Source organism: Salmo salar, chromosome ssa15, assembly GCF_905237065.1.
Source record: "Salmo salar chromosome ssa15, Ssal_v3.1, whole genome shotgun sequence".
In the NCBI taxonomy this organism is placed as follows: Eukaryota; Metazoa; Chordata; class Actinopteri; order Salmoniformes; family Salmonidae; genus Salmo; species Salmo salar.
The window spans coordinates 67,111,972-67,129,057 of record NC_059456.1 but is presented as its reverse complement, the minus strand read 5'-3'; the positions used below and the strand labels follow the sequence as shown (position 1 = coordinate 67,129,057).

Genomic DNA, 17,086 nt, shown 5'->3' with positions numbered 1-17,086 from the left:
CATCTAACTGCAGGCATTTCAACTGTGGCACGAACAGCAACAGGGAGCCAGGGAGACATGCAGTTAACCAAATCCCCTACTTAAATCTTGAAATATAACTGAGACTTCATTCTACACATTTCGACTTTATTCTAAAAATAATTTCTACTTTATTTTCAAAATATTGCCACTTTATTCTAGAAATATTGCCACTTTTTTAAAGTACTATCGTGAACAAAATAAAAATAAATCCACTCATCGCTGTTTATCTCGTCACTTGGGCCTAATACTCTTCCATATTATTCAACCCGTCCACCCTTCATCCACACAATATTTAATGACCTAAAACCCGTCTGTACCATAGATATGACCGCAGATACTGTGGGTTCTGATTCAAACCGCTCATCACTAGTCTGAACCGTTTGGGCTACAAACTAATATGACCCCATCATGGAAAGTGGGGACTCTCACAAACAAGATGGTGTTCTCCTTGTCACAGGACTCATCTGACGGTAACACATACAAATGAATGGAAGTATGGAGGTAGTTTTGTGCCAACAAACAAGGCCTTAAATATGTGTCCAAAAAAAGTTCCCAAACTCTCTTATATCTCCTATGTAGATATAGGACAGACACTTCAAAACCTTATTCCTTATGATTCGTTTTTTGACTGTCTTTTTTGCCATTTATGAATGTGTTTATTCAATGTGTTTTATGCCACCAAGGCTTAGACTTTTAGAGGGTCAAGAACACAACTGACATTATAAACATTTTATAGCGGCGCCAGCAGATTCTTTAGATCTGCAGGGCGGAAAAAATTCCATCGTATCATATGATACTGTACATTATTCAAAAATGTTTGTATCATAAGTAGCCTATCATGACGTTTTGATACCATGATATTACCTGGTATACCATACAACATAAAGTCAGTGTATGGCTCAGTTGGTAGAGCATGGCGCATTTTGAATTCAATTTACTTCATCATCACCAGTCAACTGAAGTCAAGACAAGTAAGAGATTGAACTGGACATTTATTTGTTCATATGGAATGAATGATTTTGACCCAAGAATATCTTGACACAGTTTTCCCACCAGAGAGAAATATAGTTCTAAGAATCCTGAAGCCCTTGTAACATTCTATTTAAATACAGTGTAGAAGCTGACATAAAAAATAAAATTGATATAAAACAATAAATCCCCAGATATCTTGATATTTCCTTTTTGAAATGTTCCAAACAAAGTTCATATTTTGTCACATAAGATTTGTAAGTGCTTGAGAAACTTGGAACCGTTTCTGGTATTCAAAACGGACCATTTGCTCTATCTAGTGACCAACTATAAGAACAGCAGCATAAAATCACGCTGCATTTCAAATCTGGGAAAAAGAATGGCAGTAAAATATCCACATTTTTATCTAACTAAATCCCAAATAAATAATTCCATATACTTTGCATAAATCAAAATAAGTATATCTTTCGACGCTCCTTACACTTTCAGGTAAGAATCCATCTGATTTGACTCCTGTTATTGCCTGAGCAGTGAAGCAACCGTACAGAAAACTTCAATTATACCTTTTCCCTGTTTTCTTCATCTCTCCCCCACTAACCCCCCTCTACTGTTCTCTCTCTCTCTGATGGGTACTGAACACCAAACACATAACGGGTAGGATTCTGGATGAATTTGGCACATGATGACTAGTCACTGAATCTCTGGCCGAGTGGGGGCGGGATCACTTGAGGCCTTCGTCAGTACTCTTGAACATTAAAATGGCGTTGGAGATCTTGAGGGCGGGACCGAGCTTGATGCTCATGATTTTGACGATGTCAGTCTGTTTCAGTAATAGAAAGGCCTCCCCGTCAATCATCTGAGAAGAAATATACAAGAAGCAGGTATATAAAAAATGTAATCATACAAACAAAAAACAATAGAGGACAACAGAATACAACTTAAATGCAAGACCGGCTCTAGCCGTTTCGGGGCCCTAAGCGATATTTGGTTGGGGGCCCCCCCACCTCGTACATTTTTTTGTGTGCCCCCCCCTCGATGGTGGAGAGAAAATGTAAAGGTTTAAAAGTTAATTTCCTGCAATTCTACACATTCTGCCATGGGGCGTAGAGAAAATGTTGCAGTTTTAAAGCTAATTTCCTGCAATTCTACACCTTTTATAATGACTTATGCCATATTAATATGATATCTGAGTGAAAATGACTAACAAAATCAATGGCTGCCCCCTGGAGGTCAGGGCTCCTGGGAATGTGCCGGTCGGTATTCGGCCATGATTATTACAAGTTTAGATAGCTGGCTAGACTAACTACCAATCTAAAAATTGGTAGCTGACATGGCTAATTGAGTGACTGTGAGTGACTGACATAAGAGAAAAACTGCTGTTGCACAACCAAACAATGCACCTGGTGTATTCTACTATTCTTACTCTCAATAATAAATTGGGACCCAGACTGAGTTCCTAAAAAAAAAAGAAAATGCTTACGCCTGGAACCGGCCCTGCTTAAATTACTTAACTTAGTTGTTTTCAATGTGCTCCAGTTTGTTTCAATACTTCAAACTTAAAAGGGTAGTGCAGTCAAAAAAGTCATTTCCTGTGTTTTATATACATTTCCACACTATGAGATTGGAATAATACTTTTAAATTGTGAAAATGATGATAAAGCACTTGTTTGGCAGAGTGGGGTTTTTAGACCGCCTAGTGACATCACCAGGCGATATAAGTTGCTAGACCAATAACAAAGAGTTTGCCCTCCTCTCTGCCAATAACAGCTAGTTTTCTGGTTACACATCCCTCCCATTAGGCTCCTCCAATTAGGCCCCTCTCTGACAGTCCTAGCAAAATTCTTGCTTGAGAAATTGTTTTTGTCTAAGGAGCTATTTTTGTTTCTTTTTGACCATTGTAATTGAAAACAAGCACAGTAAGGTACTTAATTCTTATCCAGATAGGATTTGATATTGAGATAAAAACAGCTGCATTGGACTTTTAACTTATCAATTAACATTGTACTCACTTCCTCTTTGAAGACACAGGCTTGCTCTTCACAACCGGTCAGATTCTGGACAAATCCAAAGACCTGTTGCACAGAACACGAAGAAGAGTGACTGATAGTACTCTGCTCCACCGTTTGTCGCAGCCAAAGATAAATAGGGCTGAGTAGTACAGCTCTCACCTCCTCCACGGTCCACGCCGCCACCTGTGTAGCGCTGATGCCCTGGACGCCAGGCAGCAGTTTGCAGTGTTGCTCCCAGCACAGAGACAGGGTTCGGTCCGGGTGGGCTGACAAAGCAGACATGAACAGAGACGGGCACATACCCTCTGTGGCTATCGCTGCAACACAGGAAAACACACGCACATATTAATGCATGTACACATATGGTACCTACACATACACACAGAATACTGTATGGATGCAGTAAACTCGGAGCTGCCATAGAGAATCAGAGTGCGGCCATAGACATAAATAGATATCTGTACTGTGTACAAAGCTTAAAGCTGTGAGACTCACTCTGGTATGTTCTCTGCTGGATTTTTCTGTACTTAGGGGGACGGCCAATCCTGACAATAGTGAACGAGAGACACTGGTGAGACGGGGGAGCTACAGCGGCAGATCAATACACCACTATGACTCCTGAGTCTGACGTCATACAACAGCCTTAGCCACTGTTGACATGAGGCTTACCTGCCATGGTACCGGGACTTTTTGGTCCTTTGGCCAAAGACTAAGATGCTCCGCTTTGCTCCGCCCCCCTCTGTATCTGATAGGTCGGTCTTGAGTCTGCCCTGGTTTCGCTCAGCCAGTGGGCACCCTGACAGACAGTGATGTGCAGTGAACCGCCCAGTCACATGACCCGAGCCATCACACCCGGGTGTCGGACACTTCCTGTTTCAAACAGTAGGGTTGACTCCATTATAACATCATTATAACATAATCATAGCATTGGTATGGAACACATATCCACTTCCATTTACTGCTTCATAGGCGATTCAAATACCTATTTCTGGGGGTTGCTGACCTGTGATGGAAGCTGTACTTGGTGGATCTGGAGTGGCTGATTCCTTTGCAAGGCATGGAGGAGAAACTGGACTGGCCTGTGGTTGCAGGTTTCCTGGGGCCTTATAAAAAAACACACACACGCACCCAAGCACAAGCACACACGCACACAAGCCAAACAGACCATGTAAGCACTCACATCAAGGTGAAGTAGAGTCAGTGAAGTATGGTAGCTGTTACCAAGGTGTTGGGTTTTGTTTGACTCACCGGGGGGCACTTTTAGCGGGTGACCCGTACTCTCACACCAGCTGACCGGGTGGATGTCAGGGTGGTCCGAGTCCATCCAATCATCATACATATGACTCCAGCCATCAAAATGGACCTGTGGGAGTATGGTATATTTAGGCAATAAGGCCCGAGGGGGTGAGGTATATGGCCAATATACCATGGCTAAGGGCTGTTCTTAGGCAAGACGCATATTGGCCATATACCACAAACCTTATTACTATTACTATTATAAACTGGTTACCAAAGTAATTAGAGCAGGAAAAACAAATGTTTTGTCATACCCGTGGTATACGTGATATACCACGGCTGTCAGCCAATCAGCATTCAGGGTTCAAACCACCCAGTTTATAATATGGCATAGTTATGGGAGTGTAGTAGTGGTACTGGCACAGACAACCATGAGACATGCACGCTGCTGGTTGACCTTAATGCGGTGTGTGTCGACCTCCTCCACTGTGGCCACCCGAATCAGGCCGGGGCTCCTTTTGTCCACTGCCTCCAGCTTCATCTGAGCCTGGAAGCCATGAGCAGGACGCTGCGGAGGGGAGGGTCACATCGTCATCACACAACGGCACTTAACCTCTATGGGCTAGGTGGGACGCAAGCGTCCCACCCGTGGTGCACTCCATCAACAGCAGGTGCATTTCAAGAGCGGCAAATTTGAATCCAAATAAATGTCAAAATTCAAATTTTTCAAACATACAACTATTTTACACCCTTTGAAAGATAAACATCTCCTTAATCTAACCACGTTTTACGATTTCAAAAAGGTTTTACGGCGAAAGCATAAATTTAGAGTATGTTAGGACAGTACATTTACAAGAGTTGTGTGTAATGTTTTGTCAATTCAAAGACAGGGTCACCAAAACCATAAAACCAGCTAAAATGATGCACTAACCTTTTACAATCTCCATCAGATGACACTCCTAGGACATTATGTTAGACAATGCATGCATTTTTAGTTCTATCAAGTTCATATTTATATCCAAAAACAGCGTTTTACTATGGCATTGATGTTGAGGAAATCGTTTCCCTCCAATAACCGGCAGTCAAGTCAGCAACACAAATTAAATAATTAAAATTAGAAAACATTGGTAAAATATTATATTGTCATTTAAAGAATTATAGATTTACATCTCTTGAACGCAATCAACTTGCCAGATTTAAAAATAACCTTACTGGGAAATCACACTTTGCAATAATCTGAGCACTGCGCCCAAAAAAATACGCGTTGCGATACAGACAAGCCGTCATGTTGGGGAGATCTAAAATCGAAAATACTATGTAAATAATCCATTACCTTTGATTCTCTTCATCAGATGTCACTTCCAGGTATCACAGGTCCATAACGAATGTAGTTTTGTTCAAAAAAGCTCATCATTTATGTCCAAAAATCTCCGTCTTGTTCGCACATGATCTAAGCCCGCCGGACTTCACTTCATGAACGAGGGGAAAAAATATATTTCCGTTCGTTCAAACATGTCAAACGTTGTATAGCATAAATCATTAGGGCCTTTTTTAACCAGAACATGAATAATATTCAAGGTGGACGAATGCATACTCTTTTATAACGTATTGGAACGAGGGTACCCAACATGAACTCGCGCCAGGTGTCTAATGGGCCATCATCGTTCCATGGCTCTTGTTCGGTCAGATCTCCCTCCAGAAGACTCAAAACACTTTGTAAAGGCTGGTGACATCTAGTGGAAGCAATTGGAAGTGCCAAAATATTCCTCAGCCCCTGTGTTTTTCAATGGGATAGGTTTAAAGGTAATACAACACATCAGGTATCCACTTCCTGTCAGAAAATGTCTCAGGGTTTTGCCTGCCAAATGAGTTCTGTTATACTCACAGACACCATTCAAACAGTTTTAGAAACTTTAGAGTGTTTTCTATCCATATATAATAAGTATATGCATATTCTAGTTACTGGGTAGGATTAGTAACCAGATTAAATCGGGTACATTTTTTTTATCCAGCCGTGCAAATACTGCCCCCTAGCCCTAACAGGTTAACACCTGACCTCAAATCAGTCCCTATAGTTAATCTCAAAACAGTCGTTATGCTCACAACTCCACTTTACCCGACCACAAAAGGAATCAAGTCAAGTCAATCGTATTCATCAATGTCTAAAATGACAGCAGTGTATGGTGGTTTTCATTGCAACAAATCCTCAGTGATGTACTCACTACTTTAAAGGCCTCAGCAGACACCGCGGTAGAGCCAGTCTCGTCCAGGTACCTTGACCAGGAGAACCTGCCCGGGTCTGGGTAACCTGGCAGGACAGACAGGGCACATGGGATCCAGTTCAAAGGTGTGTGTGAAATGCCACCGTATTCCCTATCGTTTACTTCTTAGAACTATATTCATTTCTTACAACTTTGTCAGTCACCTTGAGGTGGTGTGAGAGGGAGGCTCCTCTCTTGGCACCAGCCAATAGGATGGATGTATGGACTGCTGGCGTCACACCTGGATGGGGATTCAACATCGACTAATCAGATTAGAATATAAGTCATGGCCTAACGGCTACTAAAACAGCACAGTTTATGATTTAGAGAAGCCGTGAAAAAAAAACATGAAAAATGGCCTCACCAGTAGTCATACGTGTCATCCCAATTATCAAAGTGAACCAGGAAGCGGTCGTCCACCACGTCGGTCACGGTCGCCACGCAGATGAGAGAGGGGTTCATGCGGTCGACAGCCTCCAGCTTCATGCCCACCTCGAAATCACCCTCCGTATCAGTCTGACCAGTGGGCCACCAACACAAACACACCACATTAGCTGCTTACAGTTAATTACTTCAGGTAGATGCATGCCACTGATTGAGGATAAGAGTCGTGATTAGACTTACTCTTCCAGGGCTGGAAAACACCTCTTTGGGGGCAACTTGGGCTTTACTCATTCTCAGGTAGCTGGCCCAGGAAAACTCCTCCTCTTTGCAGCCTGTGGCACACACAGACACAAACATGTGATATGGACATGTCCCTGGACCACTACTCTAATAAGGGAAATCTCATTAATGACTTTATGACTCAGATCCTTAGGTGCTTGGGCAAATGATCTGGGCCATAATCAAAATGTGAACAGGAAACAAATCCCGAGTCCAAATTGCAGCCCAAACACAAACCAAAGCCTAGTGTACTCTGACCTTTGGGGGTGTACAGTTTGTGTCCAGTGCCCTCACACCATCCCGCCGGGTGGATGTCGGGGCAATTGGCGTTTACCCAGAAGTCATGACAGTCTGAGTAGCCGTCAAAATGGAGACGCAGCCTGTAGCCACAAATCTACAAACAGGACAAGACAGACAGAAGTCAAACCGTGTCTCCCCAAATCTCTCTCTCCGTGTCTTTCCCTCAGTTACGTGGATCCGTCTCTCTCTCTCTCTGAGGATTAATCAGTGTGTACAGTCAGGGTGTGCATAGTGTGTACGAAACAAAACAGTCAGGACAGGGAGAGAGGTAGAAGCAAACCTCAAAGAGCATGCGACTGTAGGTTGAGCAGCGCTGCACACAGTACCTCAGCCACAGTCAGAACAAAGTACATGGAGGGGTGCTGCGGGTCGATGCCCTCTAACTTCATGCCCTGGCGGAAGCTGTTTTTGCACTGTGGGACTCTCTGAGACTGAAAATACAGAGGGTTATAATGAGAAAAGCCATAGACACATTCATCCACGCACACATGCACACTCACAATTTAATTTGCAAAGAATATTAACTTTCGTTCTCTAATTTACTAGGGCTGTGACAATACCAGTATCGCAATTGTTTTTCCATGGCAAAAATGAAAGCACAAAGCAGACCAAACTCTTTGGCCCTTTATAAACCTGCAGTATGTAAAATATTGTGTGCTATAGACTGGAAAATAAATAAATGTGACTCTGGATGACAACATAATGATGTTTGTTTCCAACATTAGCGCTGTTTTCCTAAAGAAGTTTAGTCCGCTTCGTGTTTTGTTTCCTTGCTACGATACTAACGAGTATGGCGATACTGGTATTGTCCCGGCCCTATCATTTAGTATGTATCGAAAGTTAATAAAACCCACCTTTTGAAAGAGTTTGGCTGGAGCTGCCACTGATTTGGTCTCCTCCAGATACTGTCCCCATGTCCACAGCTCCATCTTAACTTCACCAGTACCTGTTGTACACAGACAGAAAACACAACACAAAGCATATTGGAAATCTGATACGACCGAAACTTGACTTGAATATATGGTTCAAATGGGTTTACATTTTTGCTGATTCTCACCCGCTCTGTTGTGTCCGCTTTCTGTCTTCAAATAATCCTAGAACCACGAATACAACACATGGATTTACTGCAACAAAGAAATAGTACCTACACCATGAATAGTATTGAACAAAATAATTGATTGATGCATATGGCCATCACATGCACGCGAGGTCATTTACTTATTACAAACAAAATACTACTAAATTGTGAATGCTTTATGTGGGATAGAGTGACACTCGAGCCTTTCCCACCATGCCATCCAGCTCAGACTCTTCCTCCGATGGACTCAGGTAGTCCTTCCTCTTCCTCTTCTTCATGGGTTTCAGCAGCTCAGGGTCCAGAGGTGCAACCCTGCCCCCGGGAATCTTCTCAGCACCTCCCACCTCACTAAGGAACAGATAAGAGAACAGTTGAGTCCACTACACAAAGCTTCACCTTAGGCTACCTATGACCTACGTTACATCTTCTGCATGGTGGCTAAAATCTTTTTGTAGTTTTGTTTTTGTGTCTGACCATCCACTGTATGCGTATGATACATCCTTGATTTTCATTTAGCATAAAAGGCTATGATGAAATGCTTTTTATGGTAAAAGGATGTTTTCATACATGAATTTGATGTGGATAGGCTTCACGCTTCAGTACTTACTTGTCAGTCATTGGTTCCCTGCGTAGTTGCTCTGGGTAGGTTCTCTGTGCCACTGGATAACAGCTCTCCTGTTGGCCTGGCCCTCCCTGGGTCTTAGGCACAGTCTTGATGGGCCTCTCCTGATCCACAGCCACACCACCCACAGTGCTGAGAGGACGCGCCACATCTACAATGGAGGCATTATGGCAGGTTAGGATTAGGAAAGGACTGCATACAGGGTTGCAAATTGTTTTTGAGGATATGTTTGAGCACGCTAGTTCATTTCCATTACAATTTAGTTAAGAGACTGTTAAGCTGCAGACAACACACAGTATGACTAATTTTCAGTAGCCTACCTGTTTTCTTCATTGGCCTGTTTTCGGAGTCAGGTATTTTTCCAGACACCACTACTATTGGTTCAGCGCTGCTGATATTCCCTTGGCTGATCATCTCCAGTGTTCCACAGTCACTCACACAGAACTGAAAAAGAAACATATTTTAACAACGTGCCCACATGGTACATCTTTACTCCAACAATGCTTACTATTAGAGAACCCTATGCTTATAATAAAATACAATGGTCGTTCACCTTTAGGTTGCTGCTGGGTAAGATGGCCATCCCTTCTTTCCACTCCAGCACATGGACGATACTACAGGTCCCCCCAACCTGGGGGGCTAGAGTGGGGGTCTCCACCTGTCCAGCTATGGCTCCATTACCTGTCTCAGCAACACCCAGAGAGACCTCCACCTTCTGGGTACTAGGAGCAGGGGCTGGGGCTGGGGCTTGGGAGAGAAGAGGCAGGCTTCTGAGTTCTGAGCGAATGTGAAGATATGATGTAGCTACGCGAGACTAGTTGGAGGGTAGTATATGCCCCTTCTGGTTGGTCAACATTTAGGAGATTGTGCAGCATAACTCTGAGTTGAAAAATGTTCAGGGTGTAATTCATAACAGTACGCTATTGAGTGTCATAGTTCCAGAAGTGTCATTGTGGCCAAATCTCACCTGGCAGGATGAGTGCTGTGGTGGTCTGTGGGTGTGTCTTCTTCGACAGGCTGTCATTGGAGAGGGAATCACTGGAGTCAGTGAGGGGAGTGGGATCTGCTTTTTTGGCTGAAAAATCCAGCTCAACTTTGGCACTCATCACAGACCTCACTTACTGCCTCTGAAAAGAGATCATAAAAATGTCACATATTTCTTAGGATTAGAGTGACAGGGTGAGGAAACAGTGGAAGGCAGTGCTAAGGGGCCTGAATATCAGAAGGATTACAGGCTTCAGATGTATTCCCCATATTATCCATCCCCTGCACCCACAGTATTATGTTCTCTATTACGATTAAACATCTGAATATAGGGGACAATTCCCTATACATATATGCTGCCATTTTTCTAATTTTAAGAATAAATAAATGCTTTGTGGGGATTAAGAAACCTTCCCAATTTTCTGAATCACTTTTAGTATCACTTCACAGCATTGGAGAAAAACCTTAATCCGAATGTACTTTATTTAAAAACAATTAGTTCTTAGGACATTTCTGTCGATGCTTTTTGACAACGCTGCTCTTAGAATAGCAAGGGAAAGTAGACAAAGCATAATCGATTTATATTATTAATTTACCAAAAACACAGCAATTCCGCTGTAAAATGGCGGAAGATCATAAATCCTTGAAGCTATGAGAGAAAAAAATAGTAACTCACAATTTGTGAAAATGTACAAAGCAACCAATCCTGGCAAAATGTCTAATGAACGGCATCGCTTCACGGCATGCAGCGACAACAATAATAAAATCCCGTTTATTGTTGCGGACCGTTAGCCCATTATAGGTTTGCTGATAACTATCAAATATGACAGAATATATTGAATCAAATATGCGATACGAAATAGCTTTATGGCTAATTATATGCATGCTGAATACCAACCACAATAAAATGACAATTAGCATCAAACCATCTGCAAGTTATAACTTCAGGATTCTGGAGCGCCCTATTACATGCATGTCAAAAGCATTATAAATGTTTATCAGCTGATCAATTTGAAAATTGAAATGACTCAATTTCGCTTACCAGAGGTTTCTGTTGCGGATCGGAATTGTACGCATGCGCAGAACCATGTTCATTTAAATCAGAAGAATGTATAGTGCCAACTCAATGACAGCACCAAAATGTTTCGGGAATTACTTGTTCACATCAATACAATTTATTATATGAACACTGTACACCATTTCACCGTAAGAAAGAACCCATTTAAATATAGAACCCCGTTTCTGTAGTTTTAGGCCCGAATACGATAAAAAGCAGCGCTTTGGTCACGGCAGCAAAAAAATCACGACACAGCAATTTTCATAACAACTTTTATTAAATGTACAATAAAAAAAATGGACATGGTTACAAGTAATCAGACCGGTTTCTCATGTGGGAGAGGCTGGAATCTGTACCACGATCCCTGGTTAAATCTCGATGCCAAAAAAGTGTATGTCCACAAGATGTACAACACATACATTGTGGGGTGTCAAAAACAAACCTTGGGCTCAATAGGTGAAATTACTCAAATCATGAAAAATAATGTCAAACACCACCCAGAGGTAAGCAAAAGCAGACCGGAGGGAGGAATACAAATAATTAAGGAAATAAAAGAAAAAAGTTATGACTTGTTTTCAATACTAAGCCATTCAGACAAGCTCCTCCATGTACAAAACATAGCAGCTATAATCTACAATGTGCCCCCCCCCCCCCCCCCACACACACACACACAATAATGACTAAATCATTCTCAAGCCATGTATAATACAATGTCAAGATCATGGTTTAGATTTCTAAGTGCCAAAGACAGCACCGATTAACTGAGCAAGCCTTGATTAACCTGGTACTGCGATAGATCTGCTAAATCAAATAGAAGCTGCTCCTATACATCCAGATTGCTCTAATGGGGAACATGTGGATGAAACAAACTGGGCAATGCCTTTAATCTCGGGAAGCTGATCTAGACCTGGAGCGAGATGGGGAGCGGGAGACAGATCGCTTGTCCGGAGACTTGGAGCGACGGTCAGCTGCTGGGGACGGGGAGCGAGAGGACGGCTCCTCCTTCCCATTCCCCATGGGGGTCGCCGAGCGGCTACGGGACTTCTTGCTGGCCAACTTCTCCTTGGAGGGGCTGCTGGAGTCCCGCTCAGATTTCACCTTGGAATGGCTCTTGGAACGGGACTTGCTTTTGTCGGAGCGGGATCTGGATTTGCGGGTGCGAGAGCGGGAACGAGACTTGCGGGAACGGGACTTCCTTCCAGATCTAGAGCGACGTCTCTTGCTGCGAGAATGGGATCTACAGGGGGTGGACAATTGGTCAATATGAGTATAACAACGAGTCTAAACAATCTGAACCGTCACTTTGTAGACAGGTGGGCATTCTTACCGGGACCTGGAGTTAGTCCTGGAGCGGCTGCTCCTGCTACGAGAGCGACGTCTGCTGCGAGACCTGCAGAGGGGAACAAGAATACAAATGTCACACACATCCCTTTAAAGTGACAACACATGGGAAGCAGCAGGTTGGATGAGAAATTAAACTACTCATAAAGAGCAGGGCGGTGTGTAGAGCCTCACCTGGAGCGGCTGCCAGAGTAGGAGCGGCGGCGGCGAGACTTTTCCTCCACCAGGCGGATCTTCCTCCCGTTGATGTCCGTGCCGTCCAGCTTGTCCAGGGCCCTCCTCATGTCCGAACGCGAGCCAAACTCGATGACACCCTCGTTGGTACGCTCCTTGTGGGCGTCAGCGTACGTGACCTCTCCAGCCTGGCGCATGAAATCCTGTAGAGGCCGATGCAGAGTCACCCCGCAGAATATTTCCCACATTTTCCAGAAACAAATGGCCTGCCATGGATAGCAACTGGCAGTTTCTATTTAGTGCCTGCCCCTCACCTACAAATATAAAACTGTCCCAACAACTCACCTTCAGATCCTGCCAGCTGCAGCGGCTGGACAGATTCTCAACGATCAGCCGGTACTCGGTACGGACAGGTGGCCCGTACTTATCCCTGCCAGTGCGGCTTCTGCTGCTGCTGTAACCACTACTACCTTTAAAATGACAGGTTATACAAATAGTCAGCAAAACAGAGTGGCATATAGGCATTTCACTCAGTGGATCAGACCATAAACAGAGAACAGAGCTACCAGGATAAATGGTGTGGTAATGTTTAACCTAGGTCCTGTAAGATGTCCATCTGGACCCATTCAAGACAAACCTCTTAATAAGTGACTGAGGTCTTAAAGCCATGGCATTTGTTGTCTTAGTGGATGTCAGTTTATATTCTCCTCATTGTACCGCCTCTGAAGTAGTTCACTGCTGTTGCAAAGACCACCACTGCATCTGTTACCAGCAACATACAGCCAGTCTGACAAACGTTTAATAAGTGCAATTCTTTAGCCGTACAAACAAATCGACATTGATGTTCTTCTTCTTACAAACCCTTGAATCCTGAAAGACAAATAGAGGCGCCAACAAAGTCACTGTCAAAATGGTATCACATTTAGTGAGTGCCAACTGACATAACGCTACATAAGTTTCCCCCATGACTTTGCCTAACCGGTTGTCAAACTGGGGGCAATTCAGTTGGTTTGCCCACTTACAGCGAGCGGTAACATGTTTTTGACTTAGCCGCCCCACTTATTCTTTCAACATAGAAACCAATGGGAATCCTCACCATCACCCCTGGTCTATTGGCAAAAGGATGCTGTCATCATGGCTTCCGGTTAGGTCAGCCAAGGGTCAAGGGGCATAGGTCACACACACATTGTAAGGTGAAAGCCAAGGCCAAACGGGACAGGCAGTCTCATCTTAGCCAGTCATCTTAGCCTCTATGGACTCGGACTCAGCCTCAGCCCGCAGCTGGACTCTTTCAAATTGAAACATCAAGGACTTTGTTAATGCTGAAATAAAACGTAAAATACAATTCACATGTAATGGTATTTAACGATACAGCTAGGCTACATAGCCGTGACTTCATATTAGCTAAATACAGTTGTTTATATGTGTTTACAATTCCACCAGGAAAGAAAACACTAGAAACATGGTTTCATTACATCTAAACAAACAGTAGTTGTCTGCGCCAAGTTGGGTCAAACTTGGACCATACTCAATGGTGACACTTACACTAACATGAAATACTTTATTATGGCAATGGTGAAACCATTGAGTATTGGCGAGCTAGGTCAAACTCCACTTTAGGATCACAGGTCTGTGTGTATACGGTCCACATTCCCTTGATCCAGTGGGAAAGGGCAGAGGGAACATTGAAATAGATTGTACTTACTTCGACCACCCCCGCCACCACTGTATCCATCTCGGTCGCGCCGCGGTCCTCTTGCATGTTCCACGGTCACACGCTCCCCGCACAACTCCTTGCCATTCAGTTCATACACAGCGTCATCCGCATCGCGATTGTCCTCAAACTCTACAAAGCCATATCTAAAATATATATATTTTTAAGTTAATAAGCTTGTCTTCGGGTAGCAATGACTGCAAATCGAATGAGTATGAAGACTGTGATACTAATTTCAGACAGAAGACGTGGTGTTTTAACCCCTACTCATTTAAAAATAGCGTTATACCACAAACCTGGTTAAATAAATAAATGAGTTGGCTCATTGCCTGTGCATTAAAGGCTCTTTCAGGCAACAAGCTAATTGGCTAACGTTTGGGTAGCTAACAGTTACATGGCGCACAAAAAAAAGAACGGTCTGCAGTGAAGCCAAACAGGCAGCCATTTTGAACACGTTAACGTTAGCTAGCTAACTAGGCAAGTTCTTTACAAAACATTAAACGCTTTAGTAACGCCAATGTGAATCTAATAACCACTAATGTTACCTAGTTGCTATTACATGCACGAATAGCAACATAAATGAAAGTCAAATGTGAATGTAGCTAGTTATTTCACGTATATGTTTTGGGAGAGCTAGCTAACCGAAATCAAGTAGCTATGAAGCTAGCTTTTCCAGCCCTGTGTTGTTCAACTGACTCTCATATGGTCAACTTGAACTTACCCATTTTTCAGATCAATTTCCATGAGCTTTCCGTAGCCATTGAAAAACCGCTGAAGGTCTTTCTCTCGAGCATGATAACTTAGTTTTCCAACATAGACACGGGGCATGACTATTGATCCTCGGATGGCTTCTCCAACTGATAACAAAATGCCGTTAACGAAAGAGAAAACGCTGAGTTCGGTTGTTTTATGTAGACGTGACGTCAAGAATCATCGTCGCGAGAATACACGAATTCACACTCCAGAGTTGTCATTATGCCGCGTTCATATGCTAGTCGGAACTAGGAAACTCGGGAATGTCCGAGTGTATAACTATAACAATAACCAACATCTCAATGCTGCAATAGACTGTGAAAATGGTTTCATCTAAACCTGTCAGTACGTCTGCATGTCCCAGTATCTCTAAATTATCCTTGTTTTCTTTAAACCTTTAGTTAACTAGGCAAGTCAGTTAAGAACACATTCTTATTTACAATGACGGCCTACCCCGGCCAAACTCTCAGGATCCCTAGTAGTCTGTAGTAGTAGTAGGCTACTAGAACATAGAACTAAACTGAATTTCCACCAGTATTTTTCAGTCTATCGTACAGAGCAGTTGAGTTCTGTATTCTAGTAGCCTACTATAGACAAGGAGAATTGAGATATTGAGACTTGCACACATTGACGCAAACCAAATACGTGACCCTTTAATAGAAATCCCTTAATAGAAATCGAAATGGTTAAAACCGGGTAAAAATGCAACATGTTCAACAATAATGAATATCTTTAGATTAGTTACAGGAGCCCAGTATACCATATGTTACCAGCAAAAAATATTGTAATCAGATTAGATACTTTTTTTAAAACGGGATGATTATTTCGAGGATTACTTTTAAATTCAGAAAGGATGTTTGCGGGAAACAAAATATGACACTGTTTTCTCAATAATATTCAAATCAACATTGAAAAAAGACGCAAGATTAAATTTGTTCCATCTGAGCATGTCTGACCACAAGTCAGACCTCTATGATGACACACCAAATGTATTTGATTGATCACGGGAAAAGAGTAGGAATAGGTTTGGCTACAGTCTAAGCTATATCTTCCAATGGTGCGACTGCTGTCGGCATCCAAAGATTATCCAACTTGAATAAACGCTTGGAGGTAAGGACGACAGCAGTGGTGTAGTCTACGGCTATACGGATATCACGTATTATTGATATCTACAAAGTGCATTGATGTGAATCACACGGCTGCTCTCTCGTTTAGCTATTTGATTTTTACGGATTGTGGTTGTTGCGGATGGATGTTCACAAATCTAAATGTGTATTTTACCCCAATGAATTCATTAATGTTAACTGCCTATCAATCATTGTTTTTGAAACCAGTGGAAAGCCGGTGAAAAATGCGCTCTTGCCATAGCTGCATAGTGCGGATCCCAGCCTATGGAATAAAAGTGTGTCTTTTATTGCTCAATCTAATTAATAACTGATAAAAATGTATCCATAGGCCTAATGGACACTTTCAAACTCACACACTCTTGATAGACTTAAAGGGGCAAGCTGTAGTTGCTACATCCATTTTTGGACTTATACATTCATTACATATAGACAGTGGCGAGAAAAATATGTGAACCCTTAGACAAACACAGTCTGCTTAAACTAATAACACCCAAACAATTATAGTTTGTCTTTATTGAACACACCATATAAACATTCACAGTGTAGGTTGGAAAAAGTATGTGAACCCTTGGATTTAATAATTGATTGACCCTCCTTTGGCAGCAATAAACTCAACCAAGGTTTTCTGTAGTTGTGGATCAGACCTGCACAACGTTTTCATGTCTTTACTGAACACACTGTGTAAACATTCACAGTGCAGGGTGGGAAAAGTATGTGAACCCTTGAATTTAATAACAGGTTGACCCTCCTTTGGCAGCAATAACCTCAACCAAACGT

General features: G+C 42.6%; 2 protein-coding genes across 5 annotated transcripts; both read right to left on the bottom strand.

Moving 5' to 3' along the window:
• Window positions 1-996: 996 nt before the first annotated feature.
• On the bottom strand, window positions 997-11,296 carry LOC106571980 (lethal(3)malignant brain tumor-like protein 1). 4 transcript variants are annotated; one of them, XM_014145607.2, is made up of 22 exons: window positions 11,186-11,296; window positions 10,127-10,286; window positions 9,713-9,906; window positions 9,480-9,603; window positions 9,145-9,310; window positions 8,750-8,885; window positions 8,517-8,553; window positions 8,314-8,405; window positions 7,786-7,890; window positions 7,418-7,553; window positions 7,121-7,212; window positions 6,861-7,012; window positions 6,661-6,737; window positions 6,458-6,543; window positions 4,693-4,803; window positions 4,248-4,362; window positions 3,982-4,102; window positions 3,669-3,869; window positions 3,495-3,544; window positions 3,159-3,316; window positions 3,000-3,062; window positions 997-1,846 (listed from the first exon to the last, which is right to left on the bottom strand). In XM_014145607.2, the coding sequence occupies exons 2-22, from the start codon at window positions 10,263-10,265 to the stop codon at window positions 1,712-1,714; spliced, it is 2,490 nt and encodes an 829-aa protein (XP_014001082.1). In that variant the 5' UTR covers window positions 10,266-10,286; window positions 11,186-11,296; the 3' UTR covers window positions 997-1,711. The 4 variants fall into 4 exon arrangements, with proteins under 4 accessions (XP_014001082.1, XP_014001083.1, XP_045551917.1 ...); XM_014145608.2 differs by lacking the exon at window positions 11,186-11,296 and adding an exon at window positions 11,042-11,162; XM_045695961.1 differs by lacking the exon at window positions 11,186-11,296 and adding an exon at window positions 11,042-11,161 and having other exon boundaries at window positions 4,003-4,102.
• A 162-nt stretch (window positions 11,297-11,458) lies between these two features.
• Window positions 11,459-15,406, bottom strand: LOC106571981 (serine/arginine-rich splicing factor 6). Its single transcript, XM_014145612.2, has 6 exons — window positions 15,151-15,406; window positions 14,421-14,575; window positions 13,061-13,185; window positions 12,716-12,918; window positions 12,528-12,590; window positions 11,459-12,437 (listed from the first exon to the last, which is right to left on the bottom strand). Exons 1-6 carry the CDS (start codon window positions 15,255-15,257, stop codon window positions 12,083-12,085), a joined length of 1,008 nt encoding a protein of 335 aa, XP_014001087.1. The 5' UTR covers window positions 15,258-15,406; the 3' UTR covers window positions 11,459-12,082.
• Between the last annotated feature and the right edge of the window lie 1,680 nt (window positions 15,407-17,086).

Coding starts and splice junctions, on each gene's coding strand:
- LOC106571980 (XM_014145607.2), bottom strand. CDS start 10,265: ATGAGTGCCAAAGTTGAGCTGGATTTTTCAGCCAAAAAAGCAGATCCC. Junction 9,311..9,479: donor CAGGCCAATGAAGAAAACAG/GTAGGCTACTGA, acceptor CCTCCATTGTAG/ATGTGGCGCGTCCTCTCAGC. Junction 3,545..3,668: donor AAGTCCCGGTACCATGGCAG/GTAAGCCTCATG, acceptor CACTATTGTCAG/GATTGGCCGTCCCCCTAAGT.
- LOC106571981 (XM_014145612.2), bottom strand. CDS start 15,257: ATGCCCCGTGTCTATGTTGGAAAACTAAGTTATCATGCTCGAGAGAAA. Junction 13,186..14,420: donor TGGTGGCGGGGGTGGTCGAA/GTAAGTACAATC, acceptor GTCATTTTAAAG/GTAGTAGTGGTTACAGCAGC. Junction 12,591..12,715: donor TACTCTGGCAGCCGCTCCAG/GTGAGGCTCTAC, acceptor TCCCCTCTGCAG/GTCTCGCAGCAGACGTCGCT.